Below are 22,647 nucleotides of genomic sequence, written 5' to 3'. Positions count from 1 at the left end.
TGGGACCCCTCCCCACTTTAGGAGGGGGGGCTCCTATACAAATGAAATACAAATTTTCTCATAACTCGAGAGCTAATCAAGCAAATGAAACCAAATTTGGCATGTGAAAGTTTTCGAGGTCAAGAATATTTTCTATGGTGAATTAGGACCCCTCCCAACTTTAAGAGGGGGGGCTCCTATACAAACGAAATACAAATTTCCTCATAACTCGAGAACTAATCAAGCAAATGGAACCAAATTTGGCATGTGGGTGTTTTTGGAGACAAAAATTTTTTCTATGATGAATTGGGACCCCTACCCACTTTAGGAGGGGGGGCTCCTATACAAATGAAATTCAAATTTCCTCATAATTCGAGAACTAATCAAGCAAATGGAACCAAATTTGACATGTGAGAGTTTTAGATGGCAGAAATTTTTTCTATGATGAATTACGACAACTTCGCCTTTCAAGAGGGGAGCTCCCATGCAAATGAAATTCAAATTTCCTAATAACTTGAGAACTAGTCAAGCAAATGGAACCAAATTTGGCAAGTGGGAGATTTTGGAGTCTTGAATTTATTTTACGATAGTTAGAGACCTCTCACCCCTGTGGTAGGGGGATATGGACTCTCATACAAATAAAACAGAAATTTTTGCGAAACTCAAAAACTAATCGAACTCGAGAAATTCGAGACTTTTCCATAAAACATTAGTCAATACAAGACCACAAAAACTATCTATAGTAACACTAGATCATTCAGGACGAGACGGTCGCGAGTGTTGCCGGTGACCCGCCGTCGGAAGCGCCGCCCACTGGGGGGCTTGCAAAACTCGAGATTGTGACAAAGATCATCCGAGATTCATGATTTATGTACAACACAGGTTAATTTGTGGCAATACGAAGTTTGTCGGGTCAGCTAGTTATACAAATAAAAGGAAGACATTTTTTGATTGCTTTGGAATATTATACAAATTTATCAGTATATTACATAGACATGCATATGTATTGATGATAACTATCATAGTGTTATCAAAAAGTTGAGTTGCGAAGGCGTGTCGAATTCTAACTCAAATGACAAATTAGATGGTATAACAAAGGTTCCTTTCACCAATAGGTGGATTAAATCGGGTTTTCTGTCTTGGACTTGGATTCGGAGTGGCTTGAACTTGCATTATCTTGGATTTAATTTGGACTGGATTTAATTTGGGCTTGAACTAGGATTTAAAGTGGATACTCTGGGACTGGGCATGTTATCCGACTAGGCCACACATATTATCCAGCAGTCGTCTCTCCCAGAACTCGTTTTTATGGTTATTATTTTTCTTTTTTTCATTCTACAATATGAAAGGACAGTCAATTCAAAAATCTTCCACTAAAAATCCTGAAGAAGTTCCATATCAGGATCGAAACGTTGGCGTAAAAAATTCCTATTGCTAGATTGAATAATAACTTTTTTTTTGGGAAAAATGCAGTATTTTAAAAGTTACAATTGCCGATGGGAAAGAATCATAAATAACATAATGAAAGTTATGTAGCAGTACATCATTTATCGCACTCACAAAGATCGCTAAAAGTAATACATAGCTGCTCTCTATATTTGCTTATTCAAATATTATTGCAACACTTTAATCGCCTGCATTTCTCATTCCCCATCCGTCGGCCCCGTCCATTAATTTGTGGATTTTCCAGCTGTGTGTTAATTCAACCGACAGCCTACAGTATGACCCCTATTGATTGCACTTATCCTCCTGGCTCTAGTTCATAGCACAATTAATTACAGCCAAGCTGTCAGCTAAGCGAGGTTGAACAGTATCAGCCCATCCATTAGGAGAAGAATCGAAAGTGGTTTGTTTACATTTTTGTCCACTCCCGGACGCGTCCTTGGTTTTAGGAGGAAAACGACACGACTTTTACTGGATGGAATAAACAAACACGTCGTCGAATTCGACGACAGTCGATTATCGTTTGCCACTCTCTAGAATCTGAAAACATTCGAAAACATCCATTGAACATGGGTAGGTTCGAAAGAGCGGGGTTCTTCCACAAATAGTGATCGGTCATTGACAGGTTGAACCAGCAGCCAGCAGACCGTTAAATTATTCCATTCTTCGGCAGCGGGATTCTGTGTATACAAAAAAAAACGCGATGGGAAATTAAATTGGAACGAACGAGAGAAAAAAAAGCAGCGAAGGAAGCGCAGTCAGTAATTGCGAGAATCACCCACTTGTGTGTGAGCCCCTTGCCTGGTTGAGATGCTTTGGTTCTAATCTAATCCAAAAGTAAGTAAGTCGTAGTTGCGTATTAAAGTGGCGAAATTAATTCCACTAATTGAATAATCGCGCTTATTCACGTTTTGGAGAACCGAAGCAAAAAGGTTGGAAGAACAATAACCAGCTGGAAGAAGCAAATGCTCGTTGTTCGTTGATTGGGTAATGTACTTGCGATTGATTGTGACTGTTTTCGCACACGTTCGGGTCACTGGCGGCCATCGTCGTGGTGCCCCCGGTGGTTCGTGACGGTTCCTCATCATGGCGACCATGACCTACCCGTCCAATGTACACACCGCCGTGTACGTTATCGTAGGTTATTATTGTGGGTGGCACGGAGAAAATTCGGCGAACCAAATATAGTTCACAAATTATTGTTTTAATTATTTTTGCTGCAAAAATTAAAATTGATTTGACGAAAAACCAAATGGCATTTTGCCATTTGGTTTTTCGTCGTGCACAAATTCTTTGTATGAATTAGGTGCAGCCCGGACGGACGGACGGACACAATCAATGGAAACTCGATTAATCTAATTTCCTTCCGATGCGATTGTGAACGTTCTTTCTCATTCGTTTTTCAACTGAGACTGCACCACACCGGGGGAGGATGAAAATCGGGCGCCCCCTCGTCTCCTCGGTTGTTATCCATTCCATTGTCGGAACTGGCGGGAGCAAAGCACAATCGAACTGTGGCCAATCCGATTAGTCTGTAACCGTCGAACATCGAGGGAATCTACTGTGCACTGCTACTTATTGTGATGACGACGTCGTCGTCGTTGAAATGGGTTTGGCAAATTAATTAAAGCTTGATACAATGTACCCCATACAGTAGCCAGTATAGATTGGAAGTTATCGATTCTAGACTGACAGCTCAGATATTAAATTGAAAAATAAGTTGCTTAAAACCACGGTGACTGCGCCACGGTGGGGTCAATCTTTGAAGGCACGCACACTTTAGCCAGCCAGCCAGTCAGTCAGCCTAGAGGTCGAGGGGAGTGGACAAAAACCGTTCACTTTCTACTGTTTTCTCTACCCAATGTGTTCCGTAGGTGGAAAATCTAGGGCCAATCCAGCAGCTAGCGCGGTACGACGGTGCGTTCGGTTCGGTATATTCAAAAAACCAAAGGAAAGCTGCTGATGATGACGCACAGATGGATCCCACCAAATGTGGGTTATTTTTCAACTTTTGTGCCTCGCTGCACTGCCCTGAAAAAAGGGCCGACGGACAAAGGAAAGTGAAGAAGAACGATGGCACGGCGGCTGGTTTTGAGGTCGATGCGCCGCTGCTGTTCCATCCATCCATCCATCCATCCATTGGCATTGCTGGATTGGAGCAAAAGGGAAGAAAGTAAAGACGTTTTAATTACTCCGAAGCGGCGCGGGGGAAACCCCTGCGATCACAGAGACCAGCAGCAGCAGCAAGCATACTGGCCGCTGTGAAATTTCATCGCTTTTTCGGCGGAGTTGTGCAACGCGCGAGACGATTTTCCCTGTAGTATCCACTGGTCCGCTGGGGAAATGGATTGCAGGCCACGGCCGCGGACTCTGGATGGAATTCGAGATAGAATCGGTGCTGTGGACTGAAGGAGAGAGTTTCGTCATGGTGTAAACACAGCTCAGGGGAAATGTGATTCGGCAATAGCAACGGTACGAACACTTGCGCTTCCGCGGTCTGTTTACGTGATTTCCAAGGGCACTGGAAGTGCGTAAATTAGAGTGTGTTTTTTTAAACTAATTTTACGTGCGGGGAAAATGATTGAGGAAAACTCAAACGTATAAATCAGTCCGTAAGAATTAGCGTACAATTCGATTAAAGGTTATTAACAAAATAATAGACAAATAGCGGAGCAAAATATCTCGGGGTTTAATCTTAAATGAAAACCGGAAACGTTTTTTTGATTACCCCCTCCGTATTCCACACATCAGTTGAACGTCGTAGTTGAATCAATGCAGTTTGCTTAATCCCCCAAAAAATAAGGTTAAGTCAGGGTTCTTGGTGATCCCATGCGAATGCTGGCCGTTTGTTTATATATTTTCGAATCCGATTCACTTTAATCCAAATCCAAAACGCATCTGAGTTAATCCAATTCTGACCAAAATAATCCAAGTTCAATCCATTTCAGTTCCAATTCGAACCAAATCAATCAAAATCGAATCGAAATTGTTTGAAATCCCAACCAAATTAGGCTAAATCCAATCGAAATCGGTACCTTGATGGGACTGGAGTTAGCTATAATATAGAATTTTTTTGGGACTTGGTTTTAAGCCTGATTTGGGACTTGGTTGACCCTGATTTGGTAACTGCTTTGGGACTAGGGATTTCAGATCTGAATTTGAACCTGATTTAGCATTTCATTCGCTTGGCGGCTTGCTTTGTTGTCTAGTTTTTGCGACTGGATTTGAAACATGGTTTTGGACCTGGTTTGGGATACGGTTTGGGCAAGATTTCGGATTTGTTTGAAGTTTTGCTTTTGACTTGTTTTAGAACATGACCTAAGACTTGTTTGGCTTTGATTATATTTTTTTTTATGGTGAATTGAGACCCCTCCCCTCTTTAGGAGGGGAATTATGACCCCTTGCCCCTATAAGAGAGGAGCTCTCATACAAATGAAATATACAAATTTCCTCATAACTCGAGAACTACTCAAGCAAATGGAACCAAATTTGGCATGAGGATATTTTTTGAGGCAGGATTTTTTTATGGCGAATTAAGACCGCTCCTCTCTTCAGGATGGTAAAGTGCCGGCCACTGCGAAGGACAGCTCCCCGCAGAAATAACCTCTGTCTTTGTTTATTTGTTTGGTACAGGAGGTACAAATAAGCAAAAGTGGCTGTAATTATCTTGTATTTAGACCGTTATAAGTTGTGTGAGTGGTCCAAATCCAAAAGAGAATGTATAAACTTAACCTCATGTTTGTTGACTTGAACTTCATAATGAGGTTAGACATTAAAAACGGTAGACTTTCCAATAAACGGAGGGAATGGTAGACAAAGTAATGAAATCATATGTGTTTCATAGTATCATGCAGTGGAACTACCGAATGAGAAGTTCAAATAGTTTTCTACCCGCGACGGGGATTTCCGTGATTCGTACCTCCCCTTTCATCAGAGGCCACCATCCTTTTGTCTTTCAGCCACTTGTATATCTATTTTCGATAAGGTTGAAAGTCTCAGGCGAGTGAGTGTGAAAGCATCCAAAGCTTAGTCCTCTGACGCAAGCCTGCGACAAACAACTGCTGGTATTGTGCGCATACATTCTGCTACCTACACACTCGCGAGTGTACAGCCTCATAGCAACTTTCTGCACATCCCGCCCGCGAATCCAAAGCTCACGAGCTGTCCATAGATCGTGAGCACGAGTGGCACACTAGGATTAATGGATATGGATTTTACTTTACTTCTTTTCTTCTTCATTTTACACCCTTGCTTACACACGCGGGTAAGTGTGCGGGCCATTGCGAGCGATGATAGGTATTAACTGCTGGGTTGCAATGACGAGCGTAAGCAACGACCGTGGCTGATAACTAAATAGAAAAGCATAGCAAAGCCTAGGTGCTACATTCCGTTATCGAAACTTGACCTTTTGTTTTTTTTATACGACAGACTTCGCAGCCAGCTGTTAGAGTGCAGGACAATTGCAGGGCTAGTTGCTACGATCTTATTGACTCTAACAGACTCTTCCAGTCGGGATTCGAACATATGACGACCGGCTTTTTAGGCCAGCATCATACCTCGAGGCCAACTGGGAGGTGATACACTATGGTAAAAACTTGTCGCAGTGCATGAGAATATCAGAAAAGAAATCCGACAGAAATGTTCATGCATGTGTGTTCGTTAGAAGAAAATCGTGAGAGAAAATTGGACCACACGAATGCGGGTTTCACAATACTACGTTTCAGTTTGTAAATTTTCATAATACAAAAAACAAAGCTTTTTTCCTCATTTAGGCATATCTACCCCTCCCCCTGATTAGCTCTCCTCGGTCAGCGGCCCTTTTGTCTACAGCAACTTGTACATCTCTCCAAAGATAATGAAAAAGAAACAAAGCCTTCCTTATATTGTTCTACTCCCGTAGTTGTGACCCTCCCATCTTTTCACACGCTCTTCATCTTATGTCTCAGCCACTTGTACGACTTCTAACGGTCCAAATGTAAGATATTATTATTATTATTATTATTATTATTACTAGCTGACCCGACAAACTTCGTATTGCCACAAATTAACCTGTGTTGTACATAAATTATGAATCTCGGATGATCTTTGTCACAATCTCGAGTTTTGCAAGCCCCCTAGTGGGCGGCGCGTCCGACGGCGGGTCACCGGCAACACTCGCGACGGTCTCGTCCTGAATGATCTAGTGTTACTATAGATAGTTTTTGTGGTCTTGTATTGACTAATGTTTTATGGAAGAGTCGAATTTCTCGAGTTCGATTAGTTTTTGAGTTTCGCAAAAATTTCTGTTTTATTTGTATGAGAGTCCATATCCCCCTACCACAGGGGTGAGAGGTCTCTAACTATCGTAAAATGACTCCATGATTCAAGACTCCAAAATCTCCCACATGCCAATTTTGGTTCCATTTGCTTGATTAGTTCTCGAGATAAGAGGAAATTTGCATTTCATTTGTATGGAAGCCCACCCTCTTAAAGGGGAGATGGGCCATAACTCGCTTTCTAAAGAAAAGAGGGGTCTCAATTCACCATAGAAAAAAATCTTGCGTCAAAAACCACTTACATGTCAAATTTGGTTCCATTTGCTTGAATAGTTCTCGAGTTATGAGGAAATTTGTTTTTAATTTGTATAGGAGCCCCCCCCCTCTTAAAGTGGGGAAATCCATAGAAAATATACCATAGAAAATATTCTTGCCTACAAAAACACCCACATGATAAATTTGGTTCCATTTGCTTGATTAGTTCTCGAGTTATGAGGAAATTTGTATTTCGTTTGAGAGCCCCCCCTCTTAAAAAGGTAAGGGGTCCTAATTCATCATAGAAAAAATGGTTGCCTCCAAAAACACCCACATGCCAAATATGGTTCCATTTGCTTGATTAGTTCTCGAATTATGAGGAAATTTGTATTTTATTTCTGTAGAAGCACCCCCTCTTAAAGTTGGGAGGGGTCCTAATGCACCATAGAAAATATTTTTGCCTCCAGGAACCTCCACATGCCAAATTTGGTTCTATTTGGTTGATTAGTTCTCGAGTTATGAGGAAATTTGAATTTCATTTGTATAGGAGCCCCCCCCCTCTCCTAAAGTGAGGAGGGGTCCCAGTTCATCATAGAAAAAATTTTGTCTCCAAAAACACACACGTGCCAAATTTTGTTCCATTTGCTTGTTTAGTTCTCGAGTTATGAGGAAATTTGTATTTCGTTTGTATAGGAGCCCCCCCTCTTAAATTTGGGAGGGGTCCTAATTCACCATAGAAAATATTCTTGCCCTCGAAAACTTTCACATGCCAAATTTGGTTTCATTTGCTTGATTAGCTCTCGAGTTATGAGGAAATTTGCATTTCATTTGTATAGGAGCCCCCCTTCCTAAAGTGGGGAGGGGTCCCAATTCATCACATAAAAAATTTTTGTCTCCAAAAACACCCACGTGTCAAATTTGGTTCCATTTGCTTGATTAGTTCTCGAGTTATGAGGAAAATTGTGTTTCTTTGGTACAGGAGCCCCCCCTCTTAAAGTGGGGAGGGGTCCTAATTTACTATAGAAAATATTCTTGCCCTCGAAAACCTTGACACGCCAAATTTGGTTCCATTTGCTTGATTAGTTGTCGAGTTATGAGGAAATTTGTATGGAAGCCCCCCCTTTTAAAGAGGAGAGGAGTTATAATTCCCCTTATAAAGAGGAGAGGGGTCTCAATTTACCATAGAATAAATTCTTGTCACCGGAAACACCCACATGCCAAATTTTGTTCTATTTGCTTGATTAGTTATCGAGTTATGCAGAAATTTGTGTTTCATTTGTATGGGAGCCCCCCCTCTTAGTGGTGAGAGGGGTTCTTAATCATCACTAAAACCTTTCCTGGCCCCAAAAACCTCTACATGCATATTTTCATGCCGATTGGTTCAGTAGTTTTCGATTCTATAAGGAACATACAGACAGACAGACAGACAGACAGACAGAAATCCTTCTTTATAGGTATAGATTTGAAAACGGCCTATTTTTATCACAAAACTTAATATAAGTGTAGAAGTTAAATAGATAGCCAGTTTCTTTTTCCACCAAAAGTTGCGTCTCATTGAGCCACAAGTCATCTGAAGATCTGTTTTGCGAGAAATCAAAAATAAAAATGTTCTGGAGAAAAATCGCAAAACAGCAGGATCGCCCTAACTTGGCTCAGAAAAATCGCCCTAATATGGAAACGGTTCGAGATAGAGGGATTTCGTCTTCTGCAATATTACTCAAAATATTTCAAGCTATAAAATTGCTGAAGTGAATATCGTCGATGATGGTCACCCAAAATTGCTCACGCTAAAAAAAGCGGCATCCTAAATCAAGATTTTGTTGCTAACACGTAAATAGTCTAAAATCAACGACTACCGAGTAAACAATTTATTCCACCTAATTTGGCTTGTTGGACCACAGTGCTATGTCAAAAATCATTCATAGGAGAAACTAGTCAGTTTTTGCACAAACGAATTGAACAGCATAAATATACGATAAAATCTAAAACAGTAGGTGGTACAGGTTTAACGCAACGCTTTTACGAAACAGGACATAAATTAAATGTTGACGAGGCTAAAATAGTAGAAAAGATTTCCAAACATTACACCAGGCTGATTGCTGAAACCTTTTATATTAAGACTAGCTGACCCGACAAACTTCGTATTGCCACAAATTAACCTGTGTTGTACATAAATCATGAATCTCGGATGATCTTTGTCACAATCTCGAGTTTTGCAAGTTTCTGAGGAGTTCAACCTTAGATGATTCAGTTACGTAACTATGAATGCATCCCAGGTAATTAATAAGCATCACCAATGCTATTTAACTGTAGGCTAATAAGCATTAAAATCGCCTTAAATGCTAATTAAATGCTATTTTGGCAAAATATACAGCTACTTTACTGATAACCTTCTTATAGTGCTGACAATGCTAATTTACAGCTAATTACCGACAGGAAGAAATTGAATACAATTTTAGATGCCAATTTACAACACCTATGCAGACAAAAACATAATATACAACAACGTGCAGTATAAAATGCCAGATACGCTGATTTGCTGCTTATGTTAATGCTTATTAGTTACCAGGAATGGGTAGTTTAATATACAAATTATACAGGAAAGTAGAAAACAACTCCCCTGTCCCCTCATTGCATAGCCAGAAAGCGGATAGTAATATTCGCCATGATTGTACAACATTTCGCCGAATATCATTTTGCGAAAAACGTAAAGTGGAATGTACCATTTCACGGAAAACTTTTTTGTGGAAAGTCCCATTTCGCGATCCTCTTCTTACTCGCTGTCGCTCGTTCCAGGAAACCCAGGTAGATATAGGAAAACAAATAAACCTAGACAGTAGTGATTTCTGCGGGGAGTTGCCTCCCCCCAGTGGGCGGCGCTTCCGACGACGGGTCACCGGCAACACTCGCGGCCGTCTCGTCCTGAATGATCTAGTGTTACTATAGATAGCTTTTGTGGTCTTGGTATTGACTAATGTTTTATGGAAGAGTCTCGAATTTCTAGAGTTCGATTAGTTTTTGAGTTTCGCAAAAAAATCTGTTTTATTTGTATGAGAGTCCATATCCCCCTACCACAGGGGTGAGAGGTCTCTAACTATCGTAAAATAAATTCAAGACTCCAAAATCCCCCACATGCCAAATTTGGTTCCATTTGCTTGATTAGTTCTCAAGTTATAAGGAAATTTGAATTTCATTTGTATGGGACCCCTTCGCCCCTCTCCTAAACAGGGGAGGGGTCTTAATGCATCATAGAAAAAATTTCTGCCCCCTATAAGCCCCACATGCCAAATTTGGTTCCATTTGCTTGATTAGTACTCAAATTATAAGGAAATTTGTATTTCATTTGTATAGGAGCCCCCTCTTAAAAGGGGAAGGGGTCGTAATTCACCATAGAAAAAAATCTTGCCTCCAAAACCGCTTACATGTCAAATTTGGTTTCATTTGCTTGATTAGTTCTTGAGTTATGAGGAAATTTGTTTTTCATTTGCATGGGAGCCCCCCTCCTTAAGTGGGGAGGGGTCCTAATTCATCATAGAAAATATTTTTGCCTCCAAAAACCTCCGCTTGCCAAATTTGGTTCTATTTGCTTGATTAGTTTTCGAGTTATGAGGAAATTTGTATTTCATTTGTACAGGAGCCCCCCCTCCTAAAGTAGGGAGGGGTCCTAATTCATCATAGAAAAAATTCTTGCCTCAAAAAACACCCACATGCCAAATTTGGTTCCATTTGCTTAATTAGTTCTCGAGTTATGAGGAAATTTGTATTTTCTTGGTACAGGAGCCCCCCCTCTTAAAGTGTGGAGGGGTCCTAATTCACCATAAAAAATATTCTTGCCCTCGAAAACACCCACATGCCAAATTTTGTTCCATTTGCTTGATTAGATCTCGAGTTATAAGAAAATTTGTATTTCGTTCGTATAGGAGCCCCCCTCCTAAATTGGGGAGGGGTCCCAATTCATCATAGAAAAAAATTTTGTCTCCAAAAACACCCACATGCCAAATTTGGTTCCATTTGCTTGATTAGTTCTCGAGTTATAAGGAAATTTGTATTTCATTTGTATGGAAGCCCCCCCCCCCTCTTAGTGGGAGGAGGGGTCTCTAACCATCATAAGAACCTTCCCTGGCCCCAAAAACCCCTATAGGCAAATTTTCACGCCGATCGGTTCAGTAGTTTTTGATTCTAAAAGGAACATAGGGACAGGCAGACAGACAGAAATCCTTTTTTATAGGTATAGATGTGTTTGTAAAGAGATAGAGTGTGTTTTTTTTACATTTTTATTAAAAAAAATGTCCTGCTTAGCATCTGAGATATGAATTTTGAAGCAGGAAAATCTTCAAGAAAATTGGACGTGAGTCAGGGATAACCAAACTGTTCTACGATAATTGGTTCAAGGTTTATGAATTTTAAGCCAGTGGCGGCTCGTCCACATAATCAACCTGTTCATAGGACAGGTAACAAAATTCAACCGGATGATACCATTTTCGTCATTCGTCCATGATTTCGCTTGCAAAGACGCACACGCAATACGAATTTTATTTAGACAGTATACCTTCTTACTAGAATGCTGGTTTTTTTCATTCTGGTAGTTTCGCTCTGGTTCAGAGATTTCACTGAACAACTTACTACCACACATATTCCTATGTCCTGCGCTTCAATTTCATTTTCTTTAGCTACGAGGCCGGTGAGTAAAACGGTCGACATGACGAGAGCGTTGGTTCAGCGATCTCATTGAACTATCACAGCCGCACATTGTTTCGGGTGTTAATTCAGTGAGTATCAATAAAGAAGGTAAAAAGAGAATGTGAAACAACTTCTACACGATGTGAAGATAGAGCGCGGTTGTCATTATTCACAAAATTTTCTAATTTGTTGGTTCAGCGATAGCATTGAACAACTTACTACCACCTATTGGTTGTAGTATCCTGCAACTCTGGCAGATCTTCTCAGCTTACGCAACACTTTTCAGCACATGTTTATGCCGGTATCATCTGAGGTGATTTTCTCGCACTGCGTGCTTTATTTGTACAATTTATCAGTTATATGGAACTGTTAATAACTGATAACATAACTGACTTGGAACAAATTTTGGACTAGATTTAGGAACTAGTTTAGGATATGATTTATGACCTATTTTAACCTTGATTCACGACTTGTTTTGGTCCTAATTTGGGACTTATTTCGACGCTGATTTTGAGTATATTTTGGATCGGCTTTAGGACTTTACTTGAGGTCTAGTTTGGGACATGATTTGGGACTATATTTGAGGCTTAGTATAGGACATAATTTGGGACCTATTTTGACCGTAATTTGGAACTTATTTTTGCCTCGATTTGGAACATATTTTGGATCTGATGCAGAACTTATGTTGGCCCTGATTTCAAACATATTTTGGATCTGCTTGGCGATTTACTTTGACCTTGATTTTGGTCCTGCTTTGAAACGTATTTTGGCCCTGATTTGACCCTAGATTTGGACATATTTTGGTTCTGCTTTGGGACAACATTAGAGGCCTAGTTTTGTACATTATTGGGGACTTATTTCAACCTACATTTACGACTTGTTTTGAACCTGGTTTGGGACTTATTTTGGCCCTGGTTTTGAACATATTTTGGATCTGCTTTAAGGCTACATTTCAGGCCAAGTTTAGGACCTGATTTGTAACTTATTTTGGCCCTGATGTCGCCACTCTGTATATAGTCACTCTAACTTGGACCTATTTCCATTCCATTGAATGATTGAATGATTTTGGTCGGATTTGGATGATTTTGGTTGGATTAGCTGCGTTTTATGGGCTGATTTGGATTGAATGTGAACTAATTTCCATTGGATTGGCAGTGATTTGTACTGACTGGAATAATTTGATCGGTTTTGGATCTGATTTAGGATCATTTCGATTGGATTTTGACTAGTTTGTTCGGTATTAGTCTAATTTAGAGGAAATTTTGTGCAATTTTTATTGGATTTCGATCGGATTTGAACTCCTTTGGATCAGATTGGATATGAATTGTTGTGACTGGATTCGGACTTATTTAATCAGACTGATATTGTTTTGGATCAAATTTGAGTCCATTTGAATTGGATTGGGACTAATTTGGTCGGATTTGGAAAAATTTGGATTGGATTTAGGGCGTATTTAGACTGATTTGGTTGCATTTTGATTAATTTAAAATGAGTTTAGTAGACCGTGACCGTGAGTTAGATTTTTGTTTTTTTTGGAATGACTTTTGTTAACATATTTTCGTTTGCTAATGTGTGACTTCGATTATATTTCATATGAGGGAGAGGTCTGGTTAATCGCTTGGTTAATTTTCGAGTTATGTAGAAATTTGTGTTTTATTTGTATGGAAACCCACCCTCTTAGAGAGGAAGGAGTCTCTAACCATCATAAGAACCTTCCCCGGCCCCAAAAACCCCTGCATACAAATTTTCGCGCCGATCGGTTCAGTAGTTTCGGAGTCTATAAGGGTCATACAGACAGACAGACAGAAATTCATTTTTATATGTACAGATTGTCGGTTGTTTAAAAAAATAATAGCTCTTTAACAAAAAAGTTTTAAATAAAAAAAAGGCCAGCAGAATTTCTCTGCAATCGAGGAAGAATACCCTAGTGTGGAATTGTGATAAAAATTTTCTGATATTTTTGAAAATTTTCTAGAGCCTAATTATCTTGATTTTTTCTCCGAGTTGTTTTCCAGTGTGGAAATTTTTATCAAAAACTTATTCCAGATTATATATTTCCTCGGTTGCTGACAAAATTTGCCGGTCATCTAGAAAGTTAGCCACTTTTCAATCACAGACATCAATAAGATATAACAAAAGGAATATTTATTCGGAAAACATCCTTTTTATATAAAGTTTAGGTATGTGAATTTTTCAGTGTTATATTCACCAAGAATTAGAAAAGAAATAAATTAATATAAGGTTGTCATCAGTGGATCAACTCTTCCATAGCGAATTGGATTTTCGAACAAATTTCTTAAAACTGTAGGCCACAATCTTATTTTACCGTAGAGCAACTTATACTTTTAAGGTTATTTGTTTAATTGTAAGTGACTCAACACCTAGTTTAAATGTTGAATTGGGGAAAAAAATTAAAATGTGAGGTAGCTAGAAAAAAAAACACACATAAAACAGACGGATCTGTTTTCGCCTTTCGTCTGTGCTTCCGGGAATTATTTTGCCTCGCACCGAGGCCCATCTGAAAGACATGTGCACTGTCTGTGTCAGACCCGGAGTGAAATTTTTGCTGGCCATTTTGCATCGTCCCAAAAAAAAAAGCAGCACATGTGCCGCACGAATCACAGCGGGCGGAACCGATCCGGAACAATAACCGGGCAACACGACGCACTATTTTCGTTCGTCATAAACGTCACACTTCAACGTTGTTCGTTCGTTCGTTCGTTCGTTCGTTCGTTTGTCACGAAAAGCAATGCCCCAGAGAGTGGGCCAACCGTAGCCATAATTATTCCACCCTTTTCTGGTATAAAAATGAAAACTAATCCTCTTCTTTCTTTCTTTCTTTCTTTCTGTTTTCAGGGTCTCATTCGGATCGTCCAAAGGTTCGATGGTGGAAACGCTTGTTTTCGAAACGCCAACTCCGCTGCCGGAGCATGCCGAGCGGGAGTTTTTCCACTCGCCAGCCGTTCTGGCCGGTGCCGGTACCACCGTCAACAGTGTCCACCACTATCACCATCACCTTCCGCACTATCATCATCCGCTGCAGCAGCACCAGCTCCAGAACCAGCAACAACTGCAGCAGCAGCAGCAACAGCAGCAGGACAGCAGCCTAGCTGGCCTGGATGACAGTGGCATTGAACTACAGGAAGAGTAAGTACCACCAGCTTTTTTTGGGTAGGCAGTGCTGCCAACCTGAATGCTAATTATTATGAACTTATGGGTGGGGTGGGTCACGTGCTGCGCACGAAAATGATTGCCACTAGGGGAAATGAACTTTCAAGTGGTCGGTCTATTGGATAGGATAAGGGAATTAAAACTCGTTTCTGAGTGGGGCGGGTGGCAGCCAATTTTCCCAAAGCATCTCGCGTGTTTTTTTTTCTTTACTTGAAAACACAACGCACACACACGGGGTTTGGCCACAAAACCGACTGAGAAATGGTGCGGCGGCGGTAAGCCGCCGCTGGATTCCATTCAACAATTAACTCTTTTCTCTAAGCATAGCTTTACTTGTACCGCAACTTGTCCGAGACCGGCTTCCGATGGTGCTGCTGCTGCTGCTGCCGCTTCTGTTGCGCTGGAGAAAGACGAAGCAAAAACAGACACGTCTTCTGGCTGGGCTAGGAAAAGAAATAGCTCTAAATTGTTGCACCGGAACAGCATAATTTGCGTGCCTCGGTTGGCCGTCGTAGATTGGCACTGGTGCGGTGCGGGTGCGGTGGTGCGGATTTGCACTGCACAGGAAATCTGACAGGTTGCGGAAGATTAATGCGCTTCTGTTGACGCTTAACGCCCAACCCTGTGCATTAGTGTGTTGCTCAAGGAGCAATTCTCGGCTCGCTTGTTGTACTGTCATCATTAAAATGTCGATGTCGTTCAGCACAGCAATGAGATTAACCGAGAACAATCGTGTGGAGAGCAGTATTTTATTACTTCATCGGTTCGGTTTCAGTCAGTCGGGCAAAACGACGCAGACACAGTTTTATTATCGAACAAATTGGTAAAACAGCACCAGAACTAAACAAGTGAGAAGAATAATATAATAACACGGGCCATAAAACCCGCCAGCTCGCTCGCTCGCTCGCTCGCTGTCGTCAATTTTTACTTCGCTTCAGCCATGCCCAGCAGCAGTCGAATTGAAGCGTTCGCGTTTTTTTTTATTGGACTCATCCTGTGCCTGTCCATTCCATCCATGTCGGTTGCGATAATTTTATTGGCAGTATTTTGAAGTTTTCGGAATGAGACGATTTGTTTTGTCACTCACATCGCTTGCTTCAAAATGAACTCGCTCGCAGGTTCGCGAGCGCGACCAGTGAGAAAATCGATCGATTTTTGCGCCTACTTTGCTCTGGTTGCTCACACAAACACTGGATGACGATAAGTAAGAGCGCGCGGTCGTTCATTCTCAGTGTCTCTCGCGTGCTCTCTCGCTTCTCAGCCGCAGGCTGACAGGCAGGCAGGCAGGCCAGTTTGAATCGGATTTATTCAAACATAGTTTATTTTTAGGTTATGTTTTCATCACGCTCGCTTGCCACTGACGCTTGTTGGACGAAAAGCATCGCTGTTTTTGTTGTTGTTGTTGTTGTTGTTGTATTTTACTTGAATTTTTTTTCGAGTGGAATGTTTACAGCAGTGTTGGTCAGTTTTTGGCGTTAGCAGCCAAAAAATTGCATCGGGATTGGGATTTGCAAATTACTTGCTCTGTTTTAGGTTGGTTAGGTCGATCCTTCTCGATTGGTCACCGCCAAAAATAGACGATTGCGTTTTGTTTTACGTTCTTCTCTCCGTTTTTTTTTTGAGACGAAGATAAATATTCCATACGTAAACAAACGGTTGAACGGTAAACTGAATTTAATTCGGAAACGATAAACCAGCTGTTGGCAACCACTTTCGTCTCGGATGGTATTGCGCTTCAGCTTCGCTGTTTTTGCCATTTGCAGCAACATCTGTTAATTCCATTAATCATCATCGGTTCGTTCTAATCTGTTCTGCCATTTTCACTCTTCCTTCACATTCAAAAGCATACACGAGAAAGAGGAAAAGCGAATCACGATGGGCGAAGAAAGGCAGCAGCAGGAGAAGGAGAAACAGGTCACACTGCTGTGTAAAAAAATGACATAATCGCTTGTATTGATTCGCGAACATCTCCAAGGGTAACGGTCGCGGCGCGATTTTGCATCGTTTCGCTCTCGCTCTGCCGTGTGTGTGCGATTCTGTGTCTGTGCCTCTGCGGAATGCATCTCACGCGTCGCTCTGCCTAATGCGGGCCGCTTCATTCTTGCGTGACGTGAGAGCCAAATGCCAAATTCGAATGAGAATGAATGTGTGTTTGTGGCCGTCTCGCTGTGCCGCAAACGCGTGTAGAAGAGCAGAGAGTGAAGTACTCATTGAGAGTTGAATGGCAACGTGAGAAGATAGCTTTGGAGTGAATGAATGGATGGAGCACCCTTTCAGGTCCAATGTTTGGAGAGTTTTCGTTTTAACTATTCAACTGAAGCTGAATTAGAACTGAACTGAAACTGATTTAAAACTGAGACTGAACTACAAGTGAACAACAATTATACCAAAACTGTCGTTTTGGAGCCATTTTAGAGCTTGGAATCTGTATGGAGCCTTCCAGAGCCGTTTTGGAGCAGTTTTGAAAGCTTTTTGAAGTTATTTCGGAATCTTTTCGAGACCTTTTCAGAGCTTTTATAAGCATTTTTGGAATCTTTTCCCGCTAAAGTTTTTACGGCCATTTTAAGCCCTGTTTTGAGCTTTTTTAAAGCTTTTCTGGTGATATTTCGAAAGTATTTCGAGTCTTTTTTAAACTTTTTTGTGTCTTTTTAAGGCTTATTTGGCATTATTTGGCGTTTTTAACCTTTTTTGAAGTTTTATTAGACCTGGAGCTGGAGGCTGTTTTGTATTTTTTGTCGGCTTTTCATAATCTTTTTGATTTTTTTCTGTCGTTTTTTTGGCTAAAATTTGTTGTCATTTGTACTTTTTGAAAAGGCGTCAAAGATGACGTTAAAATAGCGTTGTAAACCGACAAAAAAATGACAAAAAACTATCAAAAGCAATGAAAAACGTTAAAAAAGACAACAAAAAAACAACTAAAAGACGACGAAATACTAGAAAGATGCCGAAAAGCGATAAGACGCAAAAAATAAGCAAATAGACGCTTAACAAGGGACAATAAAGGATGTAAAAATAACAAAACAGTCTTACGAACACTATAAAGTCAACCAAAGTACGACAAAAAGTCGAGACGAAAACTAAAATCGCCACAATCAAACGGATAAACAGTGTCGAAATCACATGAAGGTTAAAATTCAACGAAAAGATAGCAAAAACAAAAACGCCAAGAAGACAGCGGAAGACATGAGACGAATGCCGATGATAAAAACCTTGAAAAAGACAACAAAAAATAACAAACGAACTTTAAAAGGGCTTTCAAAACAAGCTTAAAAGAGAAAACAAGACGTTGAATCTCCAAAATAGCGAAGAAAAAATCGATGGAAAACAATGACGAAGAGATGACCAAAAAGCGTCCAAAAAACACGATGAAAATGCACCCGAAAGTGCGACTATGAAGACGTGAAAGCAGCGACGGGAATCCCCATAAAAGATGTGATACAAAACGCCATTAAAAGCAATTAAGAACGTTTAAAAAGAGGTAAGACGAAGGACAACAATGAAACGCTTAAAAGATACCAAAAAAGAAGACGTAAAAAAACGAAAAAAATAACTAACTAATAACTAATATCCTTTTGCTGGGATGGCAAAAGGATAAGATAAAAAGAAATATCGCAGAAAAACACACGGCGAAAGAGTGTCGAAAAGATGGCTAAAATGCATTGAAAAGACAGCAAAAATACTTCGAAAATACGACGAATAAATTTGAGAATAATGCCCAAAAATGACGGCGAAAGGATTGCAAAAAGAGGAAAAAAGACGGTGAAGAGCCGGCAAACAGACATAGAAAAAAAATACAAAACAGCAAAGAGGGTCGAAAAAGACAGTAAAGAAACCCCAAAAATGACGGAGATATGACGAAAATGTGGCGAAAATAAGTCAAAAAGATAGAAAAATCGACGTCGAAATAGCCAAAATAGAGAAGAAAAAATTAACAAAAAAAAAACCCAATGAAAAAACAATGAAGAGATGACTAGAAAGCACGGAAAACACGACGAAACGCGGCGTTGAAAGGACGACAATACTCGACAAACTTTTGTCCTAAGTCCTAGCTGCGCCTTTTCGCTTTTCATGTCGTTTCGGCACATTTTTATCGTACTTTTGTTGTCTTTTCATCATTACTTACTTGCTCTTTCGTCATGTCGCCGGCTCTCTAGTCATATTTTCGTTTTCCTCTTGTTTTTTCGTTGATTTTTTTCTCCGCTATTTTGTCTTTTTATTTTGTTTTTCTCTCTAGACCTGTTTGACCTCCTTTTATTGTCTTTTTAGCGCCTTTTTTGTCGTCACTTTTAGAGTTTTTATCGCTTGTATGGCTTTTGTCGTCTCCTTTTGGTTGCCTTTGACGGAATATTAGGTCGTTTTTCGGTAGCTTTCGTCGCTTTTTTGATATATTTTACTGGTTGTTGTCACTTTTCGGTAATCTTTTCGTGGTCGTTTTAGCGCATTTTTCCTATTTTTTTGGTTGTATTTTCGTCGATGTTTCGTTTTTTCTTCTTTGTATCTTCGTCCTTTCTTGTCGTTATTGACGCTTTTTGGCAGCCTGACTTTTTAATGGATTATTGGCGTCTTTTTGTCGTCTTTTCGCTTTCATCTTGTCGTTTCTTCGTTGCTTTTCGCCGTTGTTGTTGTTGCCTTTTTGTCACTTTTTCGTCTTTGTGTGTGTTTTTTTAAATTTTTTCAAGGATTTTTACTTGTTTTGTTATTTGTTGTCCATTCTTTGTTTTATTTTTTGTCATCTTTTCGCTGCTTTTTGGTCGGCTTTTGTCATCTTTTTCCTGGCTTCTCACCGTTTTTTGGCTGTTTTGGTCTGCTTTTCACCGAATCACCCACACTGCGCTGGAGCTCTTGATCTTACACTAAAAATATCGACTAAGCAAAGTGTAGGGTCGAACTCACAGCTCTCAGTCTTTAGTTGAGTGTGTTGTCTAACCAATTACACCACTAAACCGTAGCGGCCTACTCTACTAGCTCTTTTGTTCGATTGCATTTTTCGTCTTTTTCTAACTCCTAATTCTGGGTTTTCGCCATTTTCCCTTCTTTTCTGTCACGTTTATTCTATTGATCGCTCCGCTTTTTTCATTTCCTCTTCGGTTTTCTTTTTTCTAGGGTCGTTTCAGAGCCGTTTTGGAGCAGTTTCGAAAACTTTTGGAGTTATTTTGGAGTCTTCGAGGCCTTTTCAGGGCTTTTAAAAGCGCGTTTTTGGAATCTTTTCCTGCTAAAGTTTTTGCGGCCATTTTAAGCCCTATTTTGGGAATTGTTTAGAGCCTTTTTAGAGCTTTTCTGGTGATATTTCGAAAGCTTTGAAGGCTTTTTTAAACTTTCTTGTGTCTTCTTAAGGCTTATTTGGCGTTTTTAACATTTGTTGAAGTTTTATTAGACCCTTATGCTGGAGGCTGTTTGGTGCCGTTTCTTAACAGTTTTGGAGCCTAGTTTTGGTTCTTTTTTGAACCGTTTTGCTGCCTTTTTTGCTGCTTTTTAGATCGTTTTTGGAGTCTTTCGGGAGCCGTTTTCAGATCTTTGGTTCTTCTTGGTGTATTTTTCGAGCCTGGCAGAACTGCCTTACAGTATTTTTGGACTGCTTAGAGCCTTTTTGGTGCCCCTTTCAAATCTTTTTTTACCTTTTTACCTCGTGAGACCTTATTAGAGCTTCTTAGAGCCTTTAGCTAACCTTTTTGGAGGCTTTTTGGATCCATTTTGGAATTATTTGGAAGCCCTGTTAAAGTCTCTTTGGAGATATTTTGTGTTTCTTTTTATAGCGGCTCTTTTTTGGGCGATGTTTAGAGCTTTTTAGGCCCCTTTTTTGAGCTCTTTTGTTCCTTTTTGAAATCTGTTTGAACCAACCAAGGATGTCATGAATTTTTTGCTTTCTCTCCTTTCTTTGCCCTTTTAAAGCGCGCTTTGGACACTTTTGCATCCTTTTCAGAGCTCTTTTGGAGCTTTTTTGTACTTTTCGGAGCCTCCTTATTGGAGCTGTTTAACAACCTTTTAGTGCTTTTTGAAGCCTTGAAACAATTTTTGGATCGTTTTGGATCTTTATTTTTTTTAAATTTTTACAATAAATAGGGCAAACGGTAGGAGAAAGTGTTGATAATGTCTCCAGTCTTTTTGGAGCTGTTTGGTGCCCTTTTGGAATCATTGTGAAACCTTTTTGTTTTTAGGCCTTTTTAGAGTTCTTATCTCCGTGTCTCGTTCGTCGTCGTTTTTTACTGTTAAGTTCTCTTTTCGTTGCGTTTTTATCGGTTTTTTGTCTTGTTTCTATGGCTTGTTCTATGTATCTATGACAAGTCTTGAAATAGTTTTTACGGAATTTTGCCAAAATGTCGTTATACCAAATGTTTTTCTTCCAAATATGGTTCGTTATGTTTATGACAATGTTTTTATGGTAAACGACGTTTTGTTAAACAGAATTATGCGTAATCAATTTCTGTTAAATGGACCTTTCCGATTCTCATGAAGGAGCGACGACTGGCTTTTAAAGGCGTTTTTTTTCATCGTCTTTTCGTGGTGCCTGCGACGTTTTCTAGAAACTCTTCGCTCTCTTTTCATTGTTTTTTTTTCTTCGTCATTTTGACTTTTCAATGTTTTTTTTTCGTCGTTTTGTCAGCGCGTTTATCCCTTCTTTTGCATCTTTCGTTGTCTTTTTGTCGTTTTCGTAATCATTTTTTTTTTGTATTTTCACATTTTTTACTGTCTTTTTGTTGCATTTTAGTAGCCGTTTTTTAACTTGCTTTTACCGCCTGCTTTCGTCCTCTTTTCATCTTATCTGTTTATCGTTTTTTCGTCGTTTTTAAGTCTTCTTTTAATCTTTTTCTTGTGTCTCTGAAACGTCTTTTTGGTTATTCTATTGCTCGTTGACGTCTTTCTAGTTTTTTGGCGCTTTTTTGTTGTTTTTGTTGTCTTGTCGTTCGATTTTAATTTTTTGCATTGTTTTTAACGGCGTTTTTTTGGCTTTTTTTGCAGTTCGCTTTTTTGTTTTTATCTTTTTTAACGTCTTTTCGCTACATTTCCGACTTTTCGTTTTTTGTGTTGTTTTGGCACATTTTCATCGTACTTTTGTCGGCCTTTTTAACATTGTTCGTTGCTTGACGTTTTTTTGGTCGTTTTCTGTCATCTTTTTCAACGTCGCTTCATTCACCTTCGTCTTTTCATTACATTTTCGTGGACCCGAATGACTCCACAGTTAAAAGGTCATTAATAAAAAACTATCACCATCATTACATTTCCGTCTTTTTTTCGTTGTCTTTTCGTGTTGCTTCGGCGCATTTTTATAGTTCTTTTAGCGATTTTTTCATCGTTCTTTCATCGTCCTTTCGGCGTCGTTGAATCGTGTCTTCGTTGCTTTTTCGTTTTTCTTTTCGTAGTGTCTGTGACGCTCTCTAGTCTACTCTTCGTTATCTTTTCTGTGTTTTTTCTTCGCATTATTTTCTTCGTTATTTTAATGTTTCAACGTTCTTTTCAGCGCTTCTATCACTTTTTGGCATTTTTTTTTTCAAATATATTTCAACGTCTTTTGGTCGTTTTCATGTTTTCTTGTACTTTCATTCTTTTGCGTCGTTTTTTGTTCAGAATTTTTTTGCCAAACTTGTTCTTCGTTTTAATCGTTGTTTTGTTGGCTTTAAGCGTTCAGTCGTCGTCTCTAAGTATGCTTTTTACCTCTTTTTTGTTGTGTTATCGCTTGTTGACATCTTTCTGACATCTTTTCGGCATTAGTTTTATTGTTTTTTTTCGTCTTGTCGTTCGTTTTTACATTTTTGTCGTTTTTTCTCAATGGCTTTTTTATTTTCTTTTGTTGTCTTTTTTATCGCCTTTCTGGTATCTTTCTAATTTTTTTTCGTCGTCTTTTGCCATTTTCAACGTCTGTTTTTAA

The 22,647-nt window shown here is 39.6% G+C and overlaps 1 protein-coding gene across 1 annotated transcript in view; it reads left to right on the top strand.

Moving 5' to 3' along the window:
- The window catches only part of LOC128732981 (AT-rich interactive domain-containing protein 1B-like), a 414,204-nt gene that overhangs the window by 221,462 nt on the left and 170,095 nt on the right, over positions 1-22,647 (top strand). The window contains exon 4 of the mRNA XM_053826489.1: positions 14,469-14,759. Within this exon, the coding sequence (XP_053682464.1) occupies positions 14,469-14,759 (291 nt within the window). The remainder of the gene's footprint in view (positions 1-14,468; positions 14,760-22,647) is intronic.

This window comes from Sabethes cyaneus, chromosome 1, assembly GCF_943734655.1.
Source record: "Sabethes cyaneus chromosome 1, idSabCyanKW18_F2, whole genome shotgun sequence".
Classification (NCBI taxonomy): domain Eukaryota; kingdom Metazoa; phylum Arthropoda; class Insecta; order Diptera; family Culicidae; genus Sabethes; species Sabethes cyaneus.
The sequence above is the reverse complement of the archived record's forward strand: the minus strand, read 5'-3'. Positions and strand labels throughout refer to the sequence as shown.